The sequence below is a fragment of the Lissotriton helveticus genome, chromosome 7 (assembly GCF_964261635.1).
Source record: "Lissotriton helveticus chromosome 7, aLisHel1.1, whole genome shotgun sequence".
NCBI lineage: Eukaryota > Metazoa > Chordata > Amphibia > Caudata > Salamandridae > Lissotriton > Lissotriton helveticus.
The window spans coordinates 969,495,795-969,517,158 of NC_136068.1; the positions used below are offsets into that span (position 1 = coordinate 969,495,795).

Consider the following 21,364-nt stretch of genomic DNA (forward strand, 5'->3'; position numbering starts at 1 on the left):
AAAAGAAAACAACGTGAATTGTGGACTGAGGGGAAATAAGATCGCAGGGGCATGGTATCGAGTTATGTGTCCATACATTCTGAGTGGGGAATAAAACCATGATATGGAAAAGGTTGAACCTGAAACGAGTGAGAAGTCTTTCAAATTGTGTTAGGTCGTGTTGCAGATACGGTTGAATTGATGGAACCAGGTGAATCATTAGACAGTGTTGGACTGATGTCTTTCTTATTTCAGTCATTGTTCTCAGTTGGGTTAAGTGAGACAGACATACCTTTTTTAGATCCTTTTTTGTTATGTCTGTTACTGACTGTGGTTCATCAAAAAACCTCGAAAGGCCAATATCTGAAAGGAACGATTTTACGTAACATAACCATTTTATCTTCTTCATGTACTCTAGATTCATGCAATCCTCAATAATTGCTCTCGTGAGATGGCATTCGTCGGTGGCCCATATTCTTCGCCACAACATTATGGGTTGGATCTTAATGATGTCAGTAATATGATCCAGTCCGAGTTCAAGATGGCAGCCAAAGTTGGTTGTGCTCTTTGGGACTGCTAATAAGAATTTTAAGAATGCATTTTCCACTGTTTGTATATGTTCAGCATTTGCTATTCCCCATACTCCTGCTCCGAAGATCGCCGTACTGATGCATTTTGCGTTATAGATCTTTATCATCTCGGCCAGGGGTCTTTTTCCTAGACGGAGAGAAAATGCTTTTAATGCACCAGTTGTTTTAATTAGTGACAGGTTGCGAGAGTTTATAGCTGCTTTCCATTTAAACTCTTCGTCGATGGTGATGCCAAGATATGAGTAGGTTTTCGTTCTTTCAAGGGGAAGTTTGTCCACGAAAATTGTCTTTGGTTTTTTCCCCTTACTACCGGCGTGCATCACATAAGTTTTTTAATATTAACTTTTAGATTTAAACCTGACATAAAAGAACAATAGTTATTTAGGGCCTTTTGCAGCTGGATTGGGGTGCGCGCAAGAATCACCGCATCGTCGGCGTACAATAGTGCCGGTAATGGACGCCGGGCGATTTCTGGGTAATCTGTTACGCCCTGTAGCATAGCAGCTTCCAGTCCGTTGGTGTAAAGCGTGAATAGGAAGGGGGCCAGCACACACCCTTGCCTAACTCCTTTCTGTATCGTGAAGCTGTCTGTGAGTTGGCCACCGGTCCCATAGCGTACTTTTCCCGTGGCCCCGGAGTATAGCTCGCGGAGGAAGTCTACAATTGCTGAGTCGATTCCCATTTGCAGCATTAAAGACCAAAGTTTTGAATGTTGCACACAGTCAAACGCTGCCGTAAGGTCAACGTAGACCAAGTGTAAGCTAGTTTTTGTTGCTGTTGTATATTTTCCGGCCAGCAATGTTAGGTTCAAAACTTGGTCTACGGTGCTCAGTCCGGCCCTGAACCCGTATTGAAGGTCTGAAATTTTCCCATGTTCTTTTGACCACTCCTGGAGACGGTCGAGAAGTATCCTCCCTGCCATTTTTCCGGCCGAATCCAGGAGGGAGATGGGACGATAACAGGCAGGGCTATCCCTGTTGCCTTTCTTGAAGATGGGTACCAGAATAGACGTTGACCAGGAATTAGGTAAGTGAGTTTCTTTTGCTGCGTTCAGGACTTTTGTTAACAGAGGGGACCATAGTTCTGGTAAAAATTTATATAAATCCATGGGGACAGAGTCCGGTCCTGGCGCTTTGCCGTGTTTAGCGATCTCTATTGCTTTCCTTGTTTCGTTGACGGTGAATTCTATGTTTATCGGGTATACCACTGGTGGGAGGGTAGGCGAGGAAGCCGGATCTACAAAGTTTTCCTCTCTAAAAACCCCCGAGAAATGCTGCACCCATTCCGTCTCATTTATTGCAACATCTAAGGAGGGTCCCTCATTGTTTCCGTTCAGGAATGGAGATTTAACTATTTTCCAAAAAGCTGCGCTGTTTTTTTGAGTACTGCTGTTTCAGTTGAGTCCAAAGGTTACGTTGCATCTCTTTTTTCCTTTGTTTAAGTGCCTGCGTGTATGATTTCCTTAATTGCACTATCTCTTCTCTATTTCGATCTTTTTTTGCTAGGGCTTTCTTTAAGTCCGAATAGGCCTTTGTGCACGAGGAATTGAACCAGCCTTTCCTTTGACCGTTGTTTTGCGTCCTAGGTTTAGTTAGTTCGTTGGCTATAGTCTTCACTATTACATCGTAGCTGGTCAAAATGTCAAGTGCCGTTGTGGCAGGATTTAGGCAGTTTTCTATGTGGGTCCTGCATTTATTAGTTATTCCTGCGCTGAATGTTTCTTGGTCTATGTTGCCCCATTTTAGAGTGAATCCGTTCGGTCTATTTAGAGTAAGTGCATCTTGATGCAATAATTCCAGGTGATCCACAGCTTGGTTTTTACGGTGAGCAAATTCTAAGTGTGTTATTGTAACTGGGTAGTGATCGCTTAGTGCATTAGGATTTACTACAAAGTCCTTTATGCATGCAGCGTTGTTTGTGGAAACTAGTATGTAGTCGATTACGGTTTGGGCTCCTCTTCCATGGAAAGTTGGAGTAAACTGGATTGGCAGAGTCATTATCCTGTTTGCGAACCCTAGATCTAACTCAAACATCATGGCCTGTATGATGTTTCCTTCTTCCGTGTGAGAGAAATGCTCCTGGGGGTTTTCTTGATCATCCGTAATCCCACAGATGGGAGCATTACTTTTGCTACATATATGTAAATTAAAGTCTCCACCCCAGATTGTTGAATGTGTTATTTTGGCGTATTTAGTTTGTTGCTCGTTTATCATGTCTCTAATTTCGCCAAGAACTTTGACTGAATCAGTCAGACACATATTATTGTAAAAGTTTATTACTGTATAGGCAACCTGATTGTTTACTTTAATGTTGATGGCCTGATAATTCTGGTGGAGTGCGATGATCGTAATCTCTTTGGTTGGCCATAGATTAGAAATATATATTATTAATCCGCCTTTACTTCTTCCTTGATGTGACTTTGTTGCGTGGGAGAAGTACGTTCTGTATCCCACCAGATGGATTGGATCGTTCAGCCACGTCTCCTGGAGACAAATCAAGTCTTTTGTGTTAACTAGGTCCAAGAAGGTTTTCTCCGTATACTTGGATGCTAGGCCCGCCACATTCCAAAATAGCATATGCCTCTCAGCGGCTGAGGTAGTGCTGTCAGGTTGAATCGTTATAGCTGAGAGTTCTACCTCTGCTGTTGCATTTAAATGATTTGCGTTCAATGTAGTCTCAGCGTTCCTTTTGTTTGAGGGAGGGTATGAAGGAGGCTGCCATGTGGTGTCAGGAGTAGAATTATGAGGAATGACTTTAAGCTTGCTATTTGACTTTTGGATTAAGCCTTTCCCGGGTTTCTGATATAATCTAGTGTTACACAGACTTTGAGTCTTTTCAGGAATTTTGAACTTAGAGTTGTTTGATGGGGAAGATAAACCTACACTGGGGTTAGACAGAGACCTAGCTGGTGGAGAGTGTGGTAGCGGTCAATCCACCATGTCTAGGCAACTGTAATAATTAAAGGTAGGAATTCCGGTCCAGAGTTCTCTATTAGGATGTTGATATGGCCTCCTGCCATGGTTAGTGTAGTCTCTTCGATCTCTTTGTTCGTATCCCCACTCTCCCTGCGAGTGGAATCTTTGGGTGTTTTCGTGGCTCCTGTCGCCCCAGTTCCAATTTCTTGGTCCTTGGTCATAATGATCCCAGGACCAGTTCGATGGCCAGTTAGGATCCTCTGGGCGATAGTTTTGTCGGGGATAAAAGAAGGATAAACGTTTAACGTCTATTCCTTCTCTGCTTTCTAAGGTGTTCCAGGAGCAGATGTGATCCACGGCGCGTGGGCTTTCAAAATTGACTATTATACAGTCACCCTGGATAGTTTTCGGCTGATGGCCTATCCAAGGGACCCTCCTCACCGTAGTTATTCTAGTGTTATTATTTGAATGATTGGGCCTGTTGGCATTTAGCCAGTAGCGTGCTTTGTTTAGTAAAGACCAGGTGGGTTCATCTGTGTCTTTGTTTAGCTCTGGGACCCCAGTTAATATAGCTACAAAGGGTGCAGCTTCAGGTGGAAGGTTTACTGGCTTCGGCCATCTTTTAGTCGATCGTTCAGGTTTGCTAGGTTGTCTCTGTGATTGTTCTTGACGAGAAGTGGTAGATGTGAATAACGTAGAAGGCGTTGTTACCTGAAGGGTTTTTGTAGGAATGGATTTTACAGGCAATTGGTTTTGTGAGACTGAAGTAGTTTTAGCATTATTTTGAGTGGACTGGATTTTCAAAGGGAGAGTTTGATTCATTGATTCTTTCCCCGGTTCTTTAGAACTCGTCTTCAGTGGGTTCATAGTAGTTAGACTGTTTATTGGTTGATTTGATGTGTTGGTAACACTGGTGTTACTTGTGTTAGTAGTTGTAACTGTTGAGGGTGGGAGATCGTTTTTCCTTGAATTTGTAATTGCTTTAACGGTGGTGATTAAGATGGCCAGTTGTTTTTCAATTACTTCAAGACTTTTTTGTACGGGTTGTAATTGGTGTTTTACTATGCCCAAGATGTCTGTTAACGTAGGTTGTTCTGCCGTGATATGTTTAGTGGTATCGAACGAGTGGGAGACTGACTTGTCTTGTCGTGTACATTTAGGATGTGGCCTTTTCGCATCGTCACCGCCTCTGGGTTTATCAGGGAAGATCTTATTAATTGAATCCGTAAGAACAATAAGCGGTTGACTTTGGTTGCCAGAAGACTGTTCAGATTCAGAGGTTGTGTCAGGGCCATAAGTTGGGCTCTTAGGGTGCGTAGCTTCATGAGGCTGTCGTTTAGGGATTGCACCTTCTCTGATTGCTCTGGATTCTAGCTGTGTTAAATCGTTGTTTGTTGGCTGCAGACTCGCAAAAATATCAGGAGTATGTTCAAGATCCTGGAAAGATTGCGAGTTAGACGATTGAGAGGCTACGGATAGGTCTACTACATTTGGCAGTGTATGTGGTTCGTCATTTGTTTCCACGGGCAACTTGTTTTCGGGAACAGATTTAGGGGTTTGGGCCTGTGCCAACATGCCCATAGATGAACATCGTGCTTGGTCTAGCTCATAGGAAACTCGACGGTCAAGCATCAGGACTGTTTGATCTATTGTTTCGTTCACCTTGTGCAAAAATTGTTCAATGGGTCCTACTGTGGTGGTCATATTTGATTTTTTGGTTTTATTTTTTGAACTTCTTGTTTTTCTTGTTGACATTATATGTATTTCTCGCCAGGAGCGCGATAGAGTGAATAGGCTTCAAGGGGATAAAATATCGTAAATGTAAGTAGAGCCCTTTATAACGCTAGTAAAGGCTATAGCACGATGTTTTACCTTATGTTAGATGTTAGGGGGGTGCGCCCGGCCCGGTCTCCTCCGGGCTAGGACAGGCCCACCCTTCGCCCAGCGTCTCGCCCAGCGTCCCGCGAGAGGGAGTGGTGACGCCCTTTATGCGCCTCCTGACGCGGCGTGCTGGGGGTGTGTCTGGAGACCTCGAGGGCTGCCGGGAGTTGTAGGCAGCCCCTCGCCTCGCTCCACTCGGCGGTCCCGCTGGAGATGTTAGTGGCAGCAGGACGGCGGGAGGGAGGCGGTGGGGGGTCTCAACAGCTTACAACGGAGTTTACAAGGGGAGCCTTCCCCGGTCGGCACAAGGCAGATCCTGGAGTCAAAAATGCAGAAGCGGCCAGGTGAAAGCAGCGTGTCAGCGCTCGTTGCAGCGGTGACGCCCTTTATGCGCCTCCTGACGCGGCGTGCTGGGGGTGTGTCTGGAGACCTCGAGGGCTGCCGGGAGTTGTAGGCAGCCCCTCGCCTCGCTCCACTCGGCGGTCCCGCTGGAGATGTTAGTGGCAGCAGGACGGCGGGAGGGAGGCGGTGGGGGGTCTCAACAGCTTACAACAGAGTTTACAAGGGGAGCCTTCCCCGGTCGGCACAAGGCAGATCCTGGAGTCAAAAATGCAGAAGCGGCCAGGTGAAAGCAGCGTGAAAGCACCCGCCGCAATGTAAAACATACAGGATGTGACCGCCAGGGTGGCGGTCACATCCTAATTGCCATGGAGGGACCGCCGCTGCCCATGCGGACGGTCCCTCCTACTCAGGGGTGCGCCATCCTAATCGGCCCTTAAATCTTGACCAGCAGTGCACAGTGGCAACAAGTTGAAGAGTGGGTCAGATGACCCTAAAAAGAAATCATAAATATGCACATATCAAATATATGCATTAATATACCTTTCAAATACACCAATGTGCACCATCACCTTTGCCAATCGTGTACACATATTCCCAAGAACTGTGTGTATAGAGGCATTGCCCAAGGGCAATGTGGAAAGTCCAACTCTACATACTACATAGTCTCTTCACACATGTAATAAAGAGACAGCGGTTCATGTGGACAATGTACAGGATGCTTAATATTATCGATGTGCGATTGCAGTTACCATTGGTGTAGTGATGCTGAAAAAGAAGACCAATCACACAGAATGCAATACACAAGACAATAACATTTGTGCAAATAATATATTTGCATTGTAGTACCATAGAAAAAAGGTGCTCAGTGTCCCAAGTGAACTTATAGAGAACCTATATCAAAAGAGTGGCAATTTATAACATATATTGAGGTTCCAAAATCAACGAAAAGGACCTTTATTCAATACATAGTTATTTTTCGTAGCCTTGTACCACATTTGTGAAGGCTATAAAATGGTTCTTCAAATGTGTCAACGGCGTTTCGACCCTATGTCCAGTAAGGGGTCTCCTCAGGACCTAACAATGAGGGACATAGAGGAGTAATAATTGTAAGAGTGTCATGTGAGTGAAAACAAAGGGAGCAATTACTCACATGGAGCCCAGGCTGCCACCCAGTGAGGGGAGAGCTGACAATTTTTATAGCGTCTCACAATTTTGCACTGCCAAAATGTAGATAAATACAGGAGCACTAATGCAAGCTTCTCTTCATGTCACGACAGACAGGAAAAGACAATGAGTCATTGTCTTCATTCAAGAGAAAAGAGCTGCAATTATGGTAGTAGGAGTCCTCTACTATCCACATAGGAGAAAGAGCCATGGTCAGACTCTTTCATTCTTTTTTCTATGGTATTACAATACAAATATATTATTTGCACAATTATTGTCCTGTGTATTGCATTCTGTAGATTGGTCTTCTTTTTCAGCATCACTATAGCAATGGTACCCGCCATTGCGCATCGATAATATTAAGTATTATGTACATTGACCACATGAACCACTGTCTCTTCAGTACACTAATATGAAGTCTTGAATGAACAACCAGAAAAATGCAGGAAGCGATGGATCCTAGGAGGAATGAACTCTGTCTTGCCAGCACTTGAGGAGTTTGTAATAGATTGAGACTCTACAGAGATTTAGGATAGTATCCAATACTGCATCCAGATTGCATATTCCTTCCTTTGTTCCGAAGTGACTTGAAAATGTTTTAGACTTTCTTCTGATGATGCTGCCGTTATTAGCTTAGACAAATGTTAGCTCTTCAGATGTGCTGCAATTACAGCCTTACACTTTGAGAATGTTAGAGGAACTGACTTTAATCCAAATTGTAGAACTTTATACTGGAAAGGGTTGCTGCTTACAACAAGGCTTCCTTATTCTGGGGATGTGGAAGTAGGCATCCTGACTGTCTATTGCACACATCCAGTCAGCTTGGTGTAATTGATGGTAATGTTGGTGTAATGCCAGCATTTTGAATTTCGCTCTCAGTATGTACATTTGTGTTGTTCTGAGAACAGGTCTGAATTCTTCTTTTATGCCCTTTCTTTTGAACCAGATTACAAGTAGAAGTTTCCTTTGATGGGAAGATGGGTTTAAATAGAGTGGAATATCAATTCTGAACAATATTTAAGACCAATCTGTCTGTTGCTAACAAGAGCCACTCTTGAAGATGCCCGACTGCCCCCATACCCAACCAAGAAGTGACTAACGGGAGGAGGGAATGGAGAAGTCATCGTTTGGTAGGGGTGGCCGGAGATGGTTGTTGTCCTCCTCTTCCCCTGGAAGGCTTTCAAGGTTGGTTTGACTTTTTCTGATGGGGTTGGTGTGACTGTTAAAGGGCTTGAAACCTCTGTAGAAAGAAAAATCTACCACTTTACCTATAGCACTTCTATAGTCATTTTTCCCCCTAAAGATCAATTGCTTTTAATGTCTCCATCTCGGCTTTCATCTCATCATCTGCATGGGAGTCAAAGGAGTTTCCCGAAAATGACAGATTGAGTATACGTTGTTGAGCTAATGTGTCTGCTGCCACACAAATTATTTGGTTGAGACAAGCATATCCTGATTAAGGATTTCTTGAAAATCTTGCCTGCCTTCAGTTTACAATTTCTCTGCAACCATTTCGAGAGCGTCCAAAAGTAATCTATTGTGTCTACCCAAAAGATCAGTGGCACTTGCAGACTTCATTGCTGTTTCTGAAGTTCCGATCATTTTCCTTCACACCGAATCCATCTACTTGCTTACTTGTTATGTGGAACAGAAGAAGGAGCGACTGTATGAGCCTTCTTTGCAGCATATACTATCACGGAGCCCGGGAGAGGATTCGTTCTGAGAAAGGATCTTGGTCCAGAGGTATATACTTCTTCAAACATTTAAATGGTGCAAGCTTTACTAAATCAGGGACTAAGAATAACTGCATAGCAGGGTCAGGCAATCCAGGAGCCAACATTAGAAGAAGCTTAGGTGCTATTCGCTAATGTAGTCTCTCCAATAGCACAGAAGTAGTAGTATTAGTAGCTGGAGTTGGCATAGATATATTTAGCTTTGCTGCCTCTCTAACGAGTACTTTACTGAAAGTAGTCCGGTAATCTAAAGGCGATACTTTTGCAAGAGTTGAATCAGAGTGTTGGGGATTAGTCTCTGATACAAGAGCAACATGAGGAATAAGAACAGGATAGAAAACATTTACGCTCACAAGTAAGGAATTTTCCAGAATGTCTCGAATGCCTGGGGTGTGAGGTTGATCTCTATAGAAGTTATTCTGGCCCTCCCTCTGGAAGATATTCTAGACCAAGACCACAGACTTCTTCAGATGCCTTACAAGACTGGAATGTGAACGTGTGGGGATTCCCTTCACTTGCAGGTCTTTTATGAGCAGGGGGAGGAATCAGCTGTGGAAGCGCTGGAGGCAAACAAAGACACAGGAGTAGTAGGGGTGCTTGGAGTGAAGCGTGGAGATTTTGAACCCCTTGGCAAATACTCAAAATTAGAGGTACTTTATTTACCTTAGTTCTCAAAGCCAATCAGCAGATAAAAGTAATTGTTTAGAGGATGTTTTTTGCACATTAATGTGACTTGCCCTTAATGCGGATAGTGGCCTTGATGTCGAACATGGCTTTAACGTCATGAAAGTACTGGGTGCCCATGCCACAGGTGGTTTTAACGTTGATGGAGGCTTCGACCACCCAGACTAAATTGACGTCATACGTTGCCTCATCAGCATACCTGTCGACAGCGAGCGTGTTGGAATGATGCCCCAATTAGACGTCCCGTTTCTTGACATTGAGTGGGAGTGGCTCCTCTTCCTTTGAAGATGAGTATCCTTGGATCTAACCCTAGAAGAGTCCCTGGAGCAGGAAGAGAAACTGAGTGAAGGGGGACCTTTCCATAGCCCTCATATGTTCCAACAGATGCCTTTCCTGTAGACGTACAGGTTGATTTTCTGCATATCCTTCAGGGATCTCCAAGAGACATAATAACAGTGGTTGCACTTTTTGGAACAATGGGATTCTGGCAAGCATACAATACATACTTTATGAGAGTCTAACTAAGCCTACTCCCACCCACTTCCCCCAAGGCATTCTGAAGAGAAAAAAAAAAGTATAGGTCTGTCAGATAAATATTTAATCATACTCTTATAAGACATTGAGTTAATAAAAAAAGGACATGGTTTAGAAAGATCTCCAATCAAAACCACGCCAAAAAGGCAGAGCTCATTGCCACAGGATCCTATTATAAGGAACCATGAAAACGTATCTGACCTACCTGTGGGGCATGATAGGACACAGAGCGAACAGTCAGGTCCTTAAAGGCACAGTGATAGCTGTTGTATGCTTTTACATTGCAGTATATCAGCTAACATTGCCCTTCATTCCATTTCCTCAACAACAACAAAAAACACAAACACAGGTTTGTGAAGGATTTTCTGTAGTCACTTTGATATAATAGGTGACTATTTTATTACACTGGATGCTTTAATATGAAAATGAAATGTTGCCATTTTCTTAGCATTTTATAGGCTAGAAACATACTTATTTTCATTAACCCCTTCGACGCTGATGACGAGCTGGGCTCGTCATGAGGTAGCCTCCTCGCACGCTCATGACGAGCCCAGCTCGTCACGTAAAGTGCGCTTTTGAAAAAGTCAGCGTACGAGTGGAATTCCGCCCGCACGCATGCGGTTAATATGAAACTCTTTCCTACAGAATACTGCTCAGTTGTACATACATAAAACATGTATATATTTTGTGAAGTACTCTAGGATCCTGTGCATGAGCCGGTATTTTCAGTGCTCATGACTATTGATGAGAATCCCCTGGAAGAGAACTGGAGTGCTAGAGCAGTGCAAGTTACTGTTAAAAACATTTTTTAAGTCCCCACTGTTTTATGTATAGACAGTAACAGTCTGCTTACACTACTGGAGGACTTTCACAAAGAAGGAGCAATTGAGCTTGGACAGGGCACTGTTAAGAGTCCTATATAGGGCGTGGAGCACTCCAATAGTAAGCTCACACTGCTGGATTCCTATAGCAAAGACAACATACTGCTAAACGAAGCACACAATTGCTCCAGTTCTATAGCCAGGTTAGCACGCTACTCACACTGCTGGAGTGCTAATGCTAGCAATAAGAGGGAATAGCTGCATTTAGGGTTTCTAATTTCTATAATATGGTAAAACAGGTCATTGTATGTGAATCAAGACTAACTCCCAGGTAGATAAAAGAAAGTGAAGGTCCTGAGTGTTGTTTCACTGTGACACAAACCATCTGGTCATCACAGAACATTTCAAACATTTCTTCAAATGCTTGGACTTCTTATATGTGCCAGTGAATTCAACAGCAATAAAAGAAACTACTATAGAATTTCAAATCTTTGCTATATAATAATAATAATAAGACATCAATGATATTATAAGTATACCATGATTGGGTTACAAGAATTGAGGTCATACAAGACTGTTGGGTGGGAATATATATATGTGGTCCATTTTCAAAGTTCTGAATTATCCAGAACACTAATCTGAATGATACTCACTCAGCCATCATCTCAGAAGCTAGTGCCATCTCACCCTGCAGCATATTTAATTTTTGCACATGGCATCTGCAATCTGCTCCAGAGCCCTCACCGTAAATCTACAGGGAAATAAAACAAAGGAACAGGAAGTTATAGAGCAGTCAAGATCTAGATCACCACAATATGTTTACTCAGGCTAGACTAACCTACTTTTCAAACTAGTGTCAAGGCCATCATTAAAAAAAAAAAAAACAGACTTTGGTTTGCGAAGCTCTGTGCTAGGTGATTATACGCACTGGACTACATGCAGGGACTTGACCTGCCACTTCAAAGACTGGTGTGAAAGCGAGAGGCACACTCTGAAGCTCAATGCACAGAGCACTTGTTTTTCAGTTTTATTAACAACAAATCAGTCATCACATTACATATATTACATTGTATTACAGTTGGTGGGTATTAGTCTGGAATTCAACGATCAGTGTCACTCTCTTTACATAAACAGGTGGATGTAATAGCAACTTTTATTACCAAGAGCTTGAATCGCAATGTATTCTCTCTCGATATTGAGTCTTGAGCAGTATTTCGGGGGGAGGGGGGAAGAGTACACAAGTTTCCTGTATATAGGATCCATTTTCCCAGACCTTCTCCCACTTTTGGGGGCATCCTCTACTTCGGTATACTGCTCTTTCGGCTTCCATGCATTGATCCAAATCGCTCTTCCCACCCCCTAGGGTAGGGGCGGATATCGCCCCCCAAAGTTGCACTACGTTACGTTTGGCTACCATCATGCCCGCACAGAGCACTCTTAAACTACAATGATTCTACTTGTATCTCTAGGATTTAGAAGGATTATGTAATGCACCTATATTACACAGTTCCTTAAGTACCAAGTTAAGGAATACTAACCCGGAGAGCCTCTAGGGTCAGAGGTTTTCCAAGTTTGCAGTAGCAAACCATACGAGTCACAAAGTCAGAGGTTTTGCACCGGAAAATGGTGATCTGTCATGTACTACACCCATTTTGCGATTCAGTAAGGCTCTTTTGTAACACAAAATGGGTTTACCGACTCATTCCATATCATAAATAGGAGGGGACATGAAATTAGCATCCACTTTAATTTATAATTCACAATGAAATGTATCAGCGGTTTGTAACTGCAATTGCACACAATTGAGGAGTTGCAGACTCCTCAAATGAGGTGTTGACCCATTTGCAATGGGGAAGCTGTACACCTTGGAAAGCTTTCACTTTAGGACATGCCTCAGAATCGCCCACTTGCTATGGTGAGTCAGATGTTATCCGGGCGACCTATTTTTGGGTACTACTGGCTCGGTCTGGCGAGAAACTCCAGCTGACAGAACATGTGAATCCTGATGCTGCTCTCATCCATGACAGCAGCTTCAGGATTGGCCAGAGGATGAATTTGCACCCCCAGATAGACTGGGAGCCTGTAACTGCTCTCTCCAAACCGGCAACACAGCTCGGGTAGGAGAGAGTTCCACTGCGCATGACGGTTTGGCCGGCCTGAGATGTCCGTCTACAGTCACTCCCACTAATAATAGTATACTGTGCCCACCAATCCCCCTCCCATACTGTCACCCCTGGTCCCACCCCCAAAACTCGGCATACAGTCAGAAAAAAATAAAACTAGTTTTAAACTAGTTTTATATTTCACGTTTTTGAGGGTGCTGGCGGGGGGTGGGGGGGAATTGGGATCAGGGCACGAAGCTCTTCCGCCATGGCAAAGGAGCCGCTGTTGAAAAAATCATTACAATAACATGCTAAAAAAAAAAATTATTACTAGAAAATACAAATGTGTGCCACAAACTTTACATTTTGGGGCCACTAAGTTTTCTAACCCAAGCCACAATATCCTGAGGGGTCTGGCTCAGCCATCACTTCAAGCTGGACCCCCATGCGCCTCAAAGTCCCCACCACCGTTTTTTTGGCAGGACACCAATTCTTCACTCTACACAAATTCCTGTTTTTGCCAATGCACTGAGGGCCTGATGTAGGTAATCCCAGATTACTGATTCTTAAATACCGAATCATACCGATTCGGTATTTAAGAACTGGCAATCGGGATGTAGGTATATTTACCAAATTAATTACCGAATCGGTATGATTCGGTAATTAATGAATCGGTATTTACCGATTCGGTAATTGCCATTGATTCCTATGGGCCTTCAGGCCCATAGGAATCAATGGCAATTACCGAATCGGTAAATACCGATTCATTAATTACCGAATCATACCGATTCGGTAATTAATTTGGTAAATATACCTACATCCCGATTGCCAGTTCTTAAATAGGCCCATAGGAATCAATGTCAATTACCGAATCGGTAAATACCGATTCGGTAATTGGGGAAAACATTGAAGGGGGGCAGGGTGTCACTTTGACACCCTGTTGCACCCCTCAATTGTGCATGGGTGCACATGTTACAGACATACATGCCCTTAGGGCATGTATGTCTGCAACATGGCACTGTTTAAAAAGCAGAAGAAATGGTTTTTTAAGGGTTTTCTTAATTTACCACCAACTACTAGTTGGTGGTAAATTAAGAATTCTTAAACCCCTGTAGCACTGATTACAGTGCTACCTACATGTCAAAATACAGATTCAGTAATTATACAGAATCGGAATTTTACCGATTCGGTAAAATTACCGATTCTGTATTTTAACATGCCCCTACATCTCAAAAACCAATTACCGGTCGGTTGGCCGTTACCGACCGGTAATTGGCGACCTACATCTGGCCCTAAGGGTTCAAAGCTCAGGAGACTGCCCAAGGACGCAGACCCAGGAGAATGTTCTACCACCAAAGACATCATGATGTCCTAATAGAAGGTGTGAGATCCAAGCTGAAAAATGTGATGGGAAATGAATCATAGTTAAGCAGCCCTGTGTGTGTAAATATTTTTGTGATGGAGCAACATTTCTCACAGTCTCTCCCACAAACATATCACCAACTCACTATTCGTCAGATGCAGGCTATATAAATCGGTTTTCATGCTGCTGAAGTTTTTTAAAATCCCGGCCCCCAAATAGGCATGAATCTGTGGCCTGTATCCTCCTTATGTCTGAAATGCTAGCTCAATCATCTGTGAAGTCAAGAGCACATCACCAGGAAAGCCATCTAGGCAACAGAAGGCATGTTCTTGAACTCTGGAAGCTCAATCTTTGCTGCACAAGACTGGGCCAGATCCACGCCCTCCCTACCCTCTGGAGGGCTCCTTTACCAAATGCCCATGACCCCACATAAGTAAGCACATGTAGAGGAACCACAATGGAAGTAATACCCACATCTGATAGAGACGTCTAGCTGCAGATTCCTTAACTTAGAATATCCCCGGATCTAGTCTGACACCTGGTGATATTCTAAATTAAGGAATCTGCGGCTAGACGTTAAGGAGTCTGTGGCTAGACTATGTCTCTAACAGATACATTGTTTCCGAAGGTAAGTAACTCGTTCTTCAAGTCTGAGAAAGAATGCACACAATACCCCTCACCTTCAGGAGCGACTGCTTTTCTCCACACATTTTGCACATCCATTTGTTACTCTTCTTTACCTAAAGGAACAAGAAATGGGCTTTTATTGGCATGCAACTTTGCTCTTATTTAATTTCTCTGCTTGCGGAACTACAACATAATAGACCAGTGTTTCCCAAACCATGGGTCGGAGCCTAATGGTTGGTTGCCAGCAGATTTTTATGTGGATCACAAATGTTTAAGCAACAAAAAAAGGTTGTCTTTAAATTCAGCATTTATCTTGTCACATTTACTGAGTTTCAAAGACAGAGGTCAATTGTCAGGCTATGTCTCCAAACTGCTGCTTATTTTTAGGGCAAGACTATGAGAGCATGCATCTTGCTCATGAAACACTATTGTATGCAAAAAGGGTTTGGAAGCATCCTATTCCTTCACGATGGCGTCATGTCACTGTTCTTTGCAGCCTCTTCAATGGGCTGGTGCATGTGAAACTTAATTTATGATAATTTCTGTGGAGCAGGGACTAAGCACATTTTGATTCAAGGTAATCCGTGCCAGTCCGCTGCTCGTGACATAATTGTGGTAATATGTCTAACTCCCTCCACTCCCCCTGCTCCCTACATAGCGATTGCACTTTATTCTTGTTTTATTATTTGTAGCCAAGCTGTACAGCCATGCTTCTGTGCAACATGGCGAAAAGACATTTGTAAATTGCGTATATTAAAGCAATATCGTTATCCCGACAGGCATGCATAGAGCCATTAATCTGCATCACCAACACAATGCTCTGAACAGAATGCTTTGAAACAAGTCGTACATTGTACTTACGACAGCACAGGGGTGTGGAATTTATTCAAATATCTACTTGTCCATGGGACAGGTTGCGTCATAAATCTACTTGTCCTGTAAGAAAATCCACTTGTCCCTTTGGTGTCATGTTGTGCGGCGACAAATTATGGCAGCAATCTCATTATATATGAGCTCTTTTATAGCCTCTCTGATTATGCCTGGGCTCATACCATAGTAGTGTTTGAATACTAGCAATCCCTTTGTGTTGCTACATTTCCGCAGATCTACAAATTGGGACTGAAGGTAGTGGTAAACAATAGTTCCAGGGTTGGAATTTCCTTTTGAGTCTATGCAAACTACTCACTTGCATGTTTTAAGGGTTTTCAAAAACTCTTCTCTAATCTTTTCCAATACTGAGAAATGTTGGAAATTTACTCCTGACAATGGCAGACGTAAACCTTCTTCCAGATTTGGAAATAAAGTGGTTGGAGGGAAAATAAACTTGCAAACACTCAGGTTTTCGCATGAGCAAATCTACACATGCATATTTGCTAATGCTAAAATGCAGTTCACAAATACTTTCTAGGAGTACTATTTCTTGCCCTACTGCTGTAAATTCTTGTGAATTCACGGAAGCCATACAGCTGCCCTTAATACAAGGACATATACCAAGGGTGCAATTTTGAGACTTTCTTTAATAATTTGCCCCCTAATTTGGTCTGGCGTTAAGCATGACCTTTTGTGTTTATTAAAATTCTCTCTCTGTATCGGGTGGCTTCAGGGTGAGTGACAGCATTCTGCTCTTTCACAAGGAGCATATCGGCACACCAAGTGGTTTTGTTCAGTGTCCGTAACAAATGTGGCAGTGTGTGCTTTTTTGAGACCAAAAACAATTTTTGCTTTTGCCAATGTTTGTTATAATGATGAGGATCTGGCAGCTCTCACATCAATAAGGTTTTACAAAAACCATGCCAAAACAAGTCACGCATTGCCAAAACTAAAAAGCTGACCACCATTTCAGACCTACTGGCTTCGCTAATGCTTGTTTATTTTTATGTTTCCCAATATCGTATTGAAACTGGTTACACTGATTTTCTAATATGAATATTTTGGGGGAAATACTAGCAAGCATCAACACATTTTACTAAATGATGCTGCAAAGAAATGGTACCTGAAACTTTACAGTAGTTTAGCAAAAAAAATGTTTTCCTACTTTCATTTTTTAGGACCATTTTATAGTGAAAGCAAAGAATCATTAATCTTGCTTTCAAGCTTCTGCAAATATTTGCATCTAATTAGAGAGCCTTCTGGGAGCATTGTGCATAACCTCATATTACTAAACTTTGAAACCATGTGTCCACATTTTTATACTGGAACCACTGTCAGTAGTGCTGTCAGAACTTACATTTACTGAGAGCGCTCAGCCTAATAATAAAGGCTCTCAATTATTGAACCATGAATACAAGTTTGACCAGCATTAACATATGCACACAAATATTAACCTTAACTGCAGGCAGTGCCCTTCCCTGATCCTTAATGTGGTACTGCAAACTGGCAGTCAAAGGGTTAATGCTGCAGGGGGTTGGGCCTGCTTGTCCCAAGGACTAAATGCACATTAAAACTTTTGTTGCCATTGACCCCAAACAATATGTCCTGGGAGTCGGTCTATAGGAATTCCACATCCCTGCAGCAGCCCTTTGCGATGCTGCATCTGTAGAAACTATGGCATTGCTGACTGGGTCCCATCGGCTCCTTTATTTTTCTCTTCGAGTGACAGGCTAGCTAAAATTGTTTTTCGTTGTTTCAGACCACATCAGAGTGACGGCATGTTTAGCCAAAGACCGTATTGTGGCAGTTCGACAGCTCGTCAAATTGACCTACATAACCTGGTTTTGTGATGGCAGTTCCTTCAGCCAACCTCATTTGAGGACATCCCCATACCTGGAAGGAAAATAAATGACCCAGAGAGAGAAAACCTCTTGTTATTTTGAAATGTACTTTTTTTATTTACTTCAAAATACAAATAATGATGCATGCATGCTATTCTTAGTACAGTTTCAGCTTTTGTCCATTTAACTTCAAATTTTGCTTATGGTTTCTATTGTTTTAGTGAGAAACAAATATACGTTGTTTTGCTAAGCAGAGGAAAGCTGGTTGCAGTTGCCGGATGTAACAAATTCTGTCACAACTATATAAAAAAATCTTCAGATCAATTTTTTGAAACCTTTGCATTGTGGTGGCACCAGATGTTTGGGCTGGAATTAATATCCATCTCTATGCAGAAAGTTCTAATGTTTAATGGATTTAGCCTGTTGAAGGCAGACAGAAATTTTACATTTCTTAAATAACGCCATCCCAAAGAATTCCTCCACTAGGGTCTAACGAGATGAATTATGCAAATTATATATAATCCCAAACATGCCAGAACGTGTTTTTTACCTGTGTAATTATGCAGCACTGAACCTGTGAATAAAAATCACCTTAGTCAACATGGTCAGAAGGCTAATGATTTTCAAACTCTGGAGATTACAATGTCACAACTTTTAGTGCTGCTAATGGTGTCTTATCACCATACTGGATTCAATCAATCAATCAATCAATCTATTTGTAGAGCGCGCTACTTACCCGTGAGGGTCTCAAGGCGCTGGGGGGGTGGAAGATTTGCTACTGTTCGAAGAGCCAGGTCTGAGGAGTCTTCTGAAGGCGAGTAGGTCTTCGGTCTGCGGTAGGTGGGTAGGAAGGGTGTTCCAGACCTTGGCAGCGCGGTAGGAGAAGGATCTGCCGCCTGAGGTTGTTCGTTGGATGCGGGGGACGGCGGCGAGGCTGGCGGAGCGGAGCTGGAGGGGTGTGGAAGCTGAGTCTGCTGTTCAGGTAGGCTGGTCCGGCGTTGTGGAGTGCTTTGTGTGCGTGGGTGAGGAGTTTGAAGGTGATCCTCTTGTCGACGGGGAGCCCGTGTAGGTTTCTCAGGTGGGGGGTGATGTGGCTTCGGCGGGGGACGTTGATGATCAGTCGGGCAGAGGCATTTTGGATGCGCTGTAGTCGTCGTAGGTGTTTGGCTGGGATTCCGGCGTAGAGTGCGTTGCCATAGTCCAGCCTGCTGCTGACGAGGGCCTGTGTCACCGTTCTTCTTGTTTAGGTCAGGATCCACTTGTAGATCCTGCGGAGCATGCGGAGGGTGTTGAAGCAGGAGGTGGAGACGGCGTTGACCTGTTTGGACATGGAGAGGGAGGAGTCGAGGATGAATCCAAGATTGCGTGCGTAGTCGGTGGGTGTCGGTGCTGTCCCCAGAGTTGTTGTCCAGCAGGAATCGTCCCAGGCTGAGGGGTTGGGTCCGAGGATGAGGACCTCCGTCTTCTCCGAGTTCAGTTTCAGACGGCTGCTCCTCATCCAGTCGGCGATGGCCTTCATTCCGTCGTGGATGTTGGTTTTGGCGGTGCGTGGGTCCTTGGTGAGGGAGAGGATGAGCTGAGTGTCGTCAGCGTAGGAGATGATGTTGAGGTTGTGGGCCACTTGTGCGAGGGGGGCCATGTAGATGTTGAACAGCGTCGGGCTGAGGGAGGAGCCCTGGGGGACGCCGCAGATGATGTCGGTGGCTTCAGATCGGAAAGGTGGGAGGCGGACGCTCTGGGATCTGTCGGAGAGGAAGGATAAGGTCCAGTCGAGGGCCTTCTCTTGGATACCGGCTTCTTGGAGGCGTGTTTTTAGAGTGCGATGGCAGCCGAGAGGTCCAGGAGGATGAGGGCAGGTGTTTCGCCGTGGTCTAATTGGCGCCTGATGTCGTCTGTGGCGGCGATGAGGGCTGTCTCTGTGCTGTGGTTTCGTCTGAAACCGGATTGGGACGGGTCCAGGATGTTGCTGTCTTCGAGGTGGCGGGTCAGTTGCATGTTGACGATTTTCTCAATGACCTTCGCCGGGAACGGGAGCAGGGAGATGGGCCGAAAGTTCTTGAGGTCCTTGGGGTCCGCCTTGGGCTTTTTGAGGAGGTCGTTGATTTCGGCATGCTTCCAGCTTTCCGGGAATGTCGCTGTTTCGAAGGACATGTTGATGATCTTCCGTAGCTGGGGTGCGATGGCTGTGTCTGCCTTGTTAAATATGTGGTGTGGGCACGGGTCTGTCGGTGATCCAGAGTGGATGGAGTTCATGACCTTGCGTGTCTCGACGTCGCTGACGTTGGACCAGGAGGTCAGGCGGTTGGTGCTGTTGGTGTTCGGGAGAGGGGTGGAGTCTGGCGTGGTCGGGTCGGTCGTGGTGTTGAAGCTTTCGTGGATGTCGGCGATCTTGCGGTGGAAGAAGATGGCCAGTGAGTCGCACAATTCCTGTGAGGGCGGGATGTCATTGGTGTTGGCGCTGGGGTTGGAGAGTTCTTTTACAATGCCGAAGAGCTCTTTGCTGTCGTGTGCGTTGTTATCCAGGCGGTCTTTGAAGGAGGATCTCTTGGCTGATCTGATGAGGTGGTGGTGTCTGCGGGTGGCGTCCTTGAGGGCTGCCATTTCTTCTCCAGTTTCCGGCGTGCGCGCTTGGAGGCCAGGAGCTCGTCGGTGAACCAGGTGGCTCTCTTGCTGGCGTGGTTGTTGGAGGGTTTCTTCAGTGGGGCGAGGGTGTTGGCACAGTCGTTGATCCACTGTCTGAGGTTGCGGGCTGCGGCGTCTGGGTGGGTGGGTTCTTGGAGAGGGTGGTGATCAGCTGATCTTCGGTGACTTTGCTCCAGCAGCGGCGAGACAGCTGTTGGGTGTGATGGTGCGTGGTTGGTTTTTCGAAGGTGAAGTGAATGCAGCGGTGGTCGGTCCAGTGGGGTTCGGTTGTGTGGTTGAAGGTGACGTGGGTGCTTGTGGAGAAGATGGTGTCCAGCGTTTGGCCGGCGGCGTGGGTGGGCGTGGTGACGAGTTGTCTGAGGCCGAGGATGGCGAGGTTGTCGATCAGCGTGGAGGAGTTGGCGTCGTTGTTGTTCTCGAGATGGAAGTTCAGGTCCCCGAGAAGGATGTAGTCCGTGGAGGCGAGTGAGTGGGTGCTGGCGAGGTCGGTGATTGAGTCGCTGAAGCGGGCCCGGGGGGTCTGTAGATGAGGGTTCCTCGAAGTGTGGTGTTGGGGTCGGTGTGGATCCGGAAGTGCAGGTGTTCGGCGGTGTTGAGGGAGTCGTCTGCGTGGGTGGTGACCTTGAGGGTGGACTTATGGACGATGGCTATTCCTCCTCCGATGCCGTTGGCGCGGTCCCTGCGGGTGATCTTGTATCCGTCTGGGATGGCTACGGCGATGTCTGGTGCAGAGGAGTTGTTCCACCACGTCTCGGTCAGGAAGGCTACGTCCGGGCCTGTGGTGTCGAGCAGGTCCCAGAGCTCGATGGAGTATTTGCGTGCGGAGCGGGTGTTGAGGAGTATGCAGCGGAGGTGGTTGGGTCTGGTTCTTGGTGGTTTGATGGTTCTGTCGCAGGTGAATCTGCAGCTGCGGCAGGAGAAGGGTCCGTGGGTGTGTTTCGGGGCATGAAATAATATACCCAAACGAAACCGCTTGTCCTCTATGCACTGTTGCGAATCCTGATTGGAAATAGTAAACACAATTCAAGAAACATATCGCATGTTCTCGTGAAAAAAACATTAACTCAGAAATTGTAATCTTTTAGTTCAATGCTTGTTTTTACTAGAGTATTTTAGTCCATCAAAACATTATTATAAGTCATAACATTCCGTAAACATAGTTGCTAAAAATACTTTTCTAGAAATCCATTTTCTTAATCTCAAAGGAGCCCATGCCCCCATTTTCTTTTTCAAAAAGGAGCCCATGCCCAATGCATTTCGGGCCACACGGCCCTT

At 44.7% G+C, this 21,364-nt stretch overlaps 1 protein-coding gene across 5 annotated transcripts in view; it reads right to left on the reverse strand.

Annotated features, from left to right (window-relative positions):
- MRNIP (MRN complex interacting protein) overlaps window positions 1–21,364 on the reverse strand; it is a 168,711-nt gene that overhangs the window by 143,018 nt on the left and 4,329 nt on the right. For 3 of the 5 annotated variants that reach the window (XR_013598698.1, XM_078653544.1, XM_078653545.1), the window contains 2 exons: window positions 14,789–14,848; window positions 11,297–11,394 (listed from right to left, as the gene is read on the reverse strand). Coding sequence is in view for 3 of the 5 variants with exons in the window: in XM_078653544.1 (XP_078509670.1) it covers window positions 11,297–11,394; window positions 14,789–14,848 (158 nt within the window). In the remaining 2 variants the exon portion in view is untranslated. Of the gene's footprint in view, window positions 1–11,296; window positions 11,395–14,788; window positions 14,919–21,364 lie in introns of all 5 variants that reach the window. The other 2 variants (XR_013598699.1, XM_078653546.1) reach the window with 1 other exon arrangement.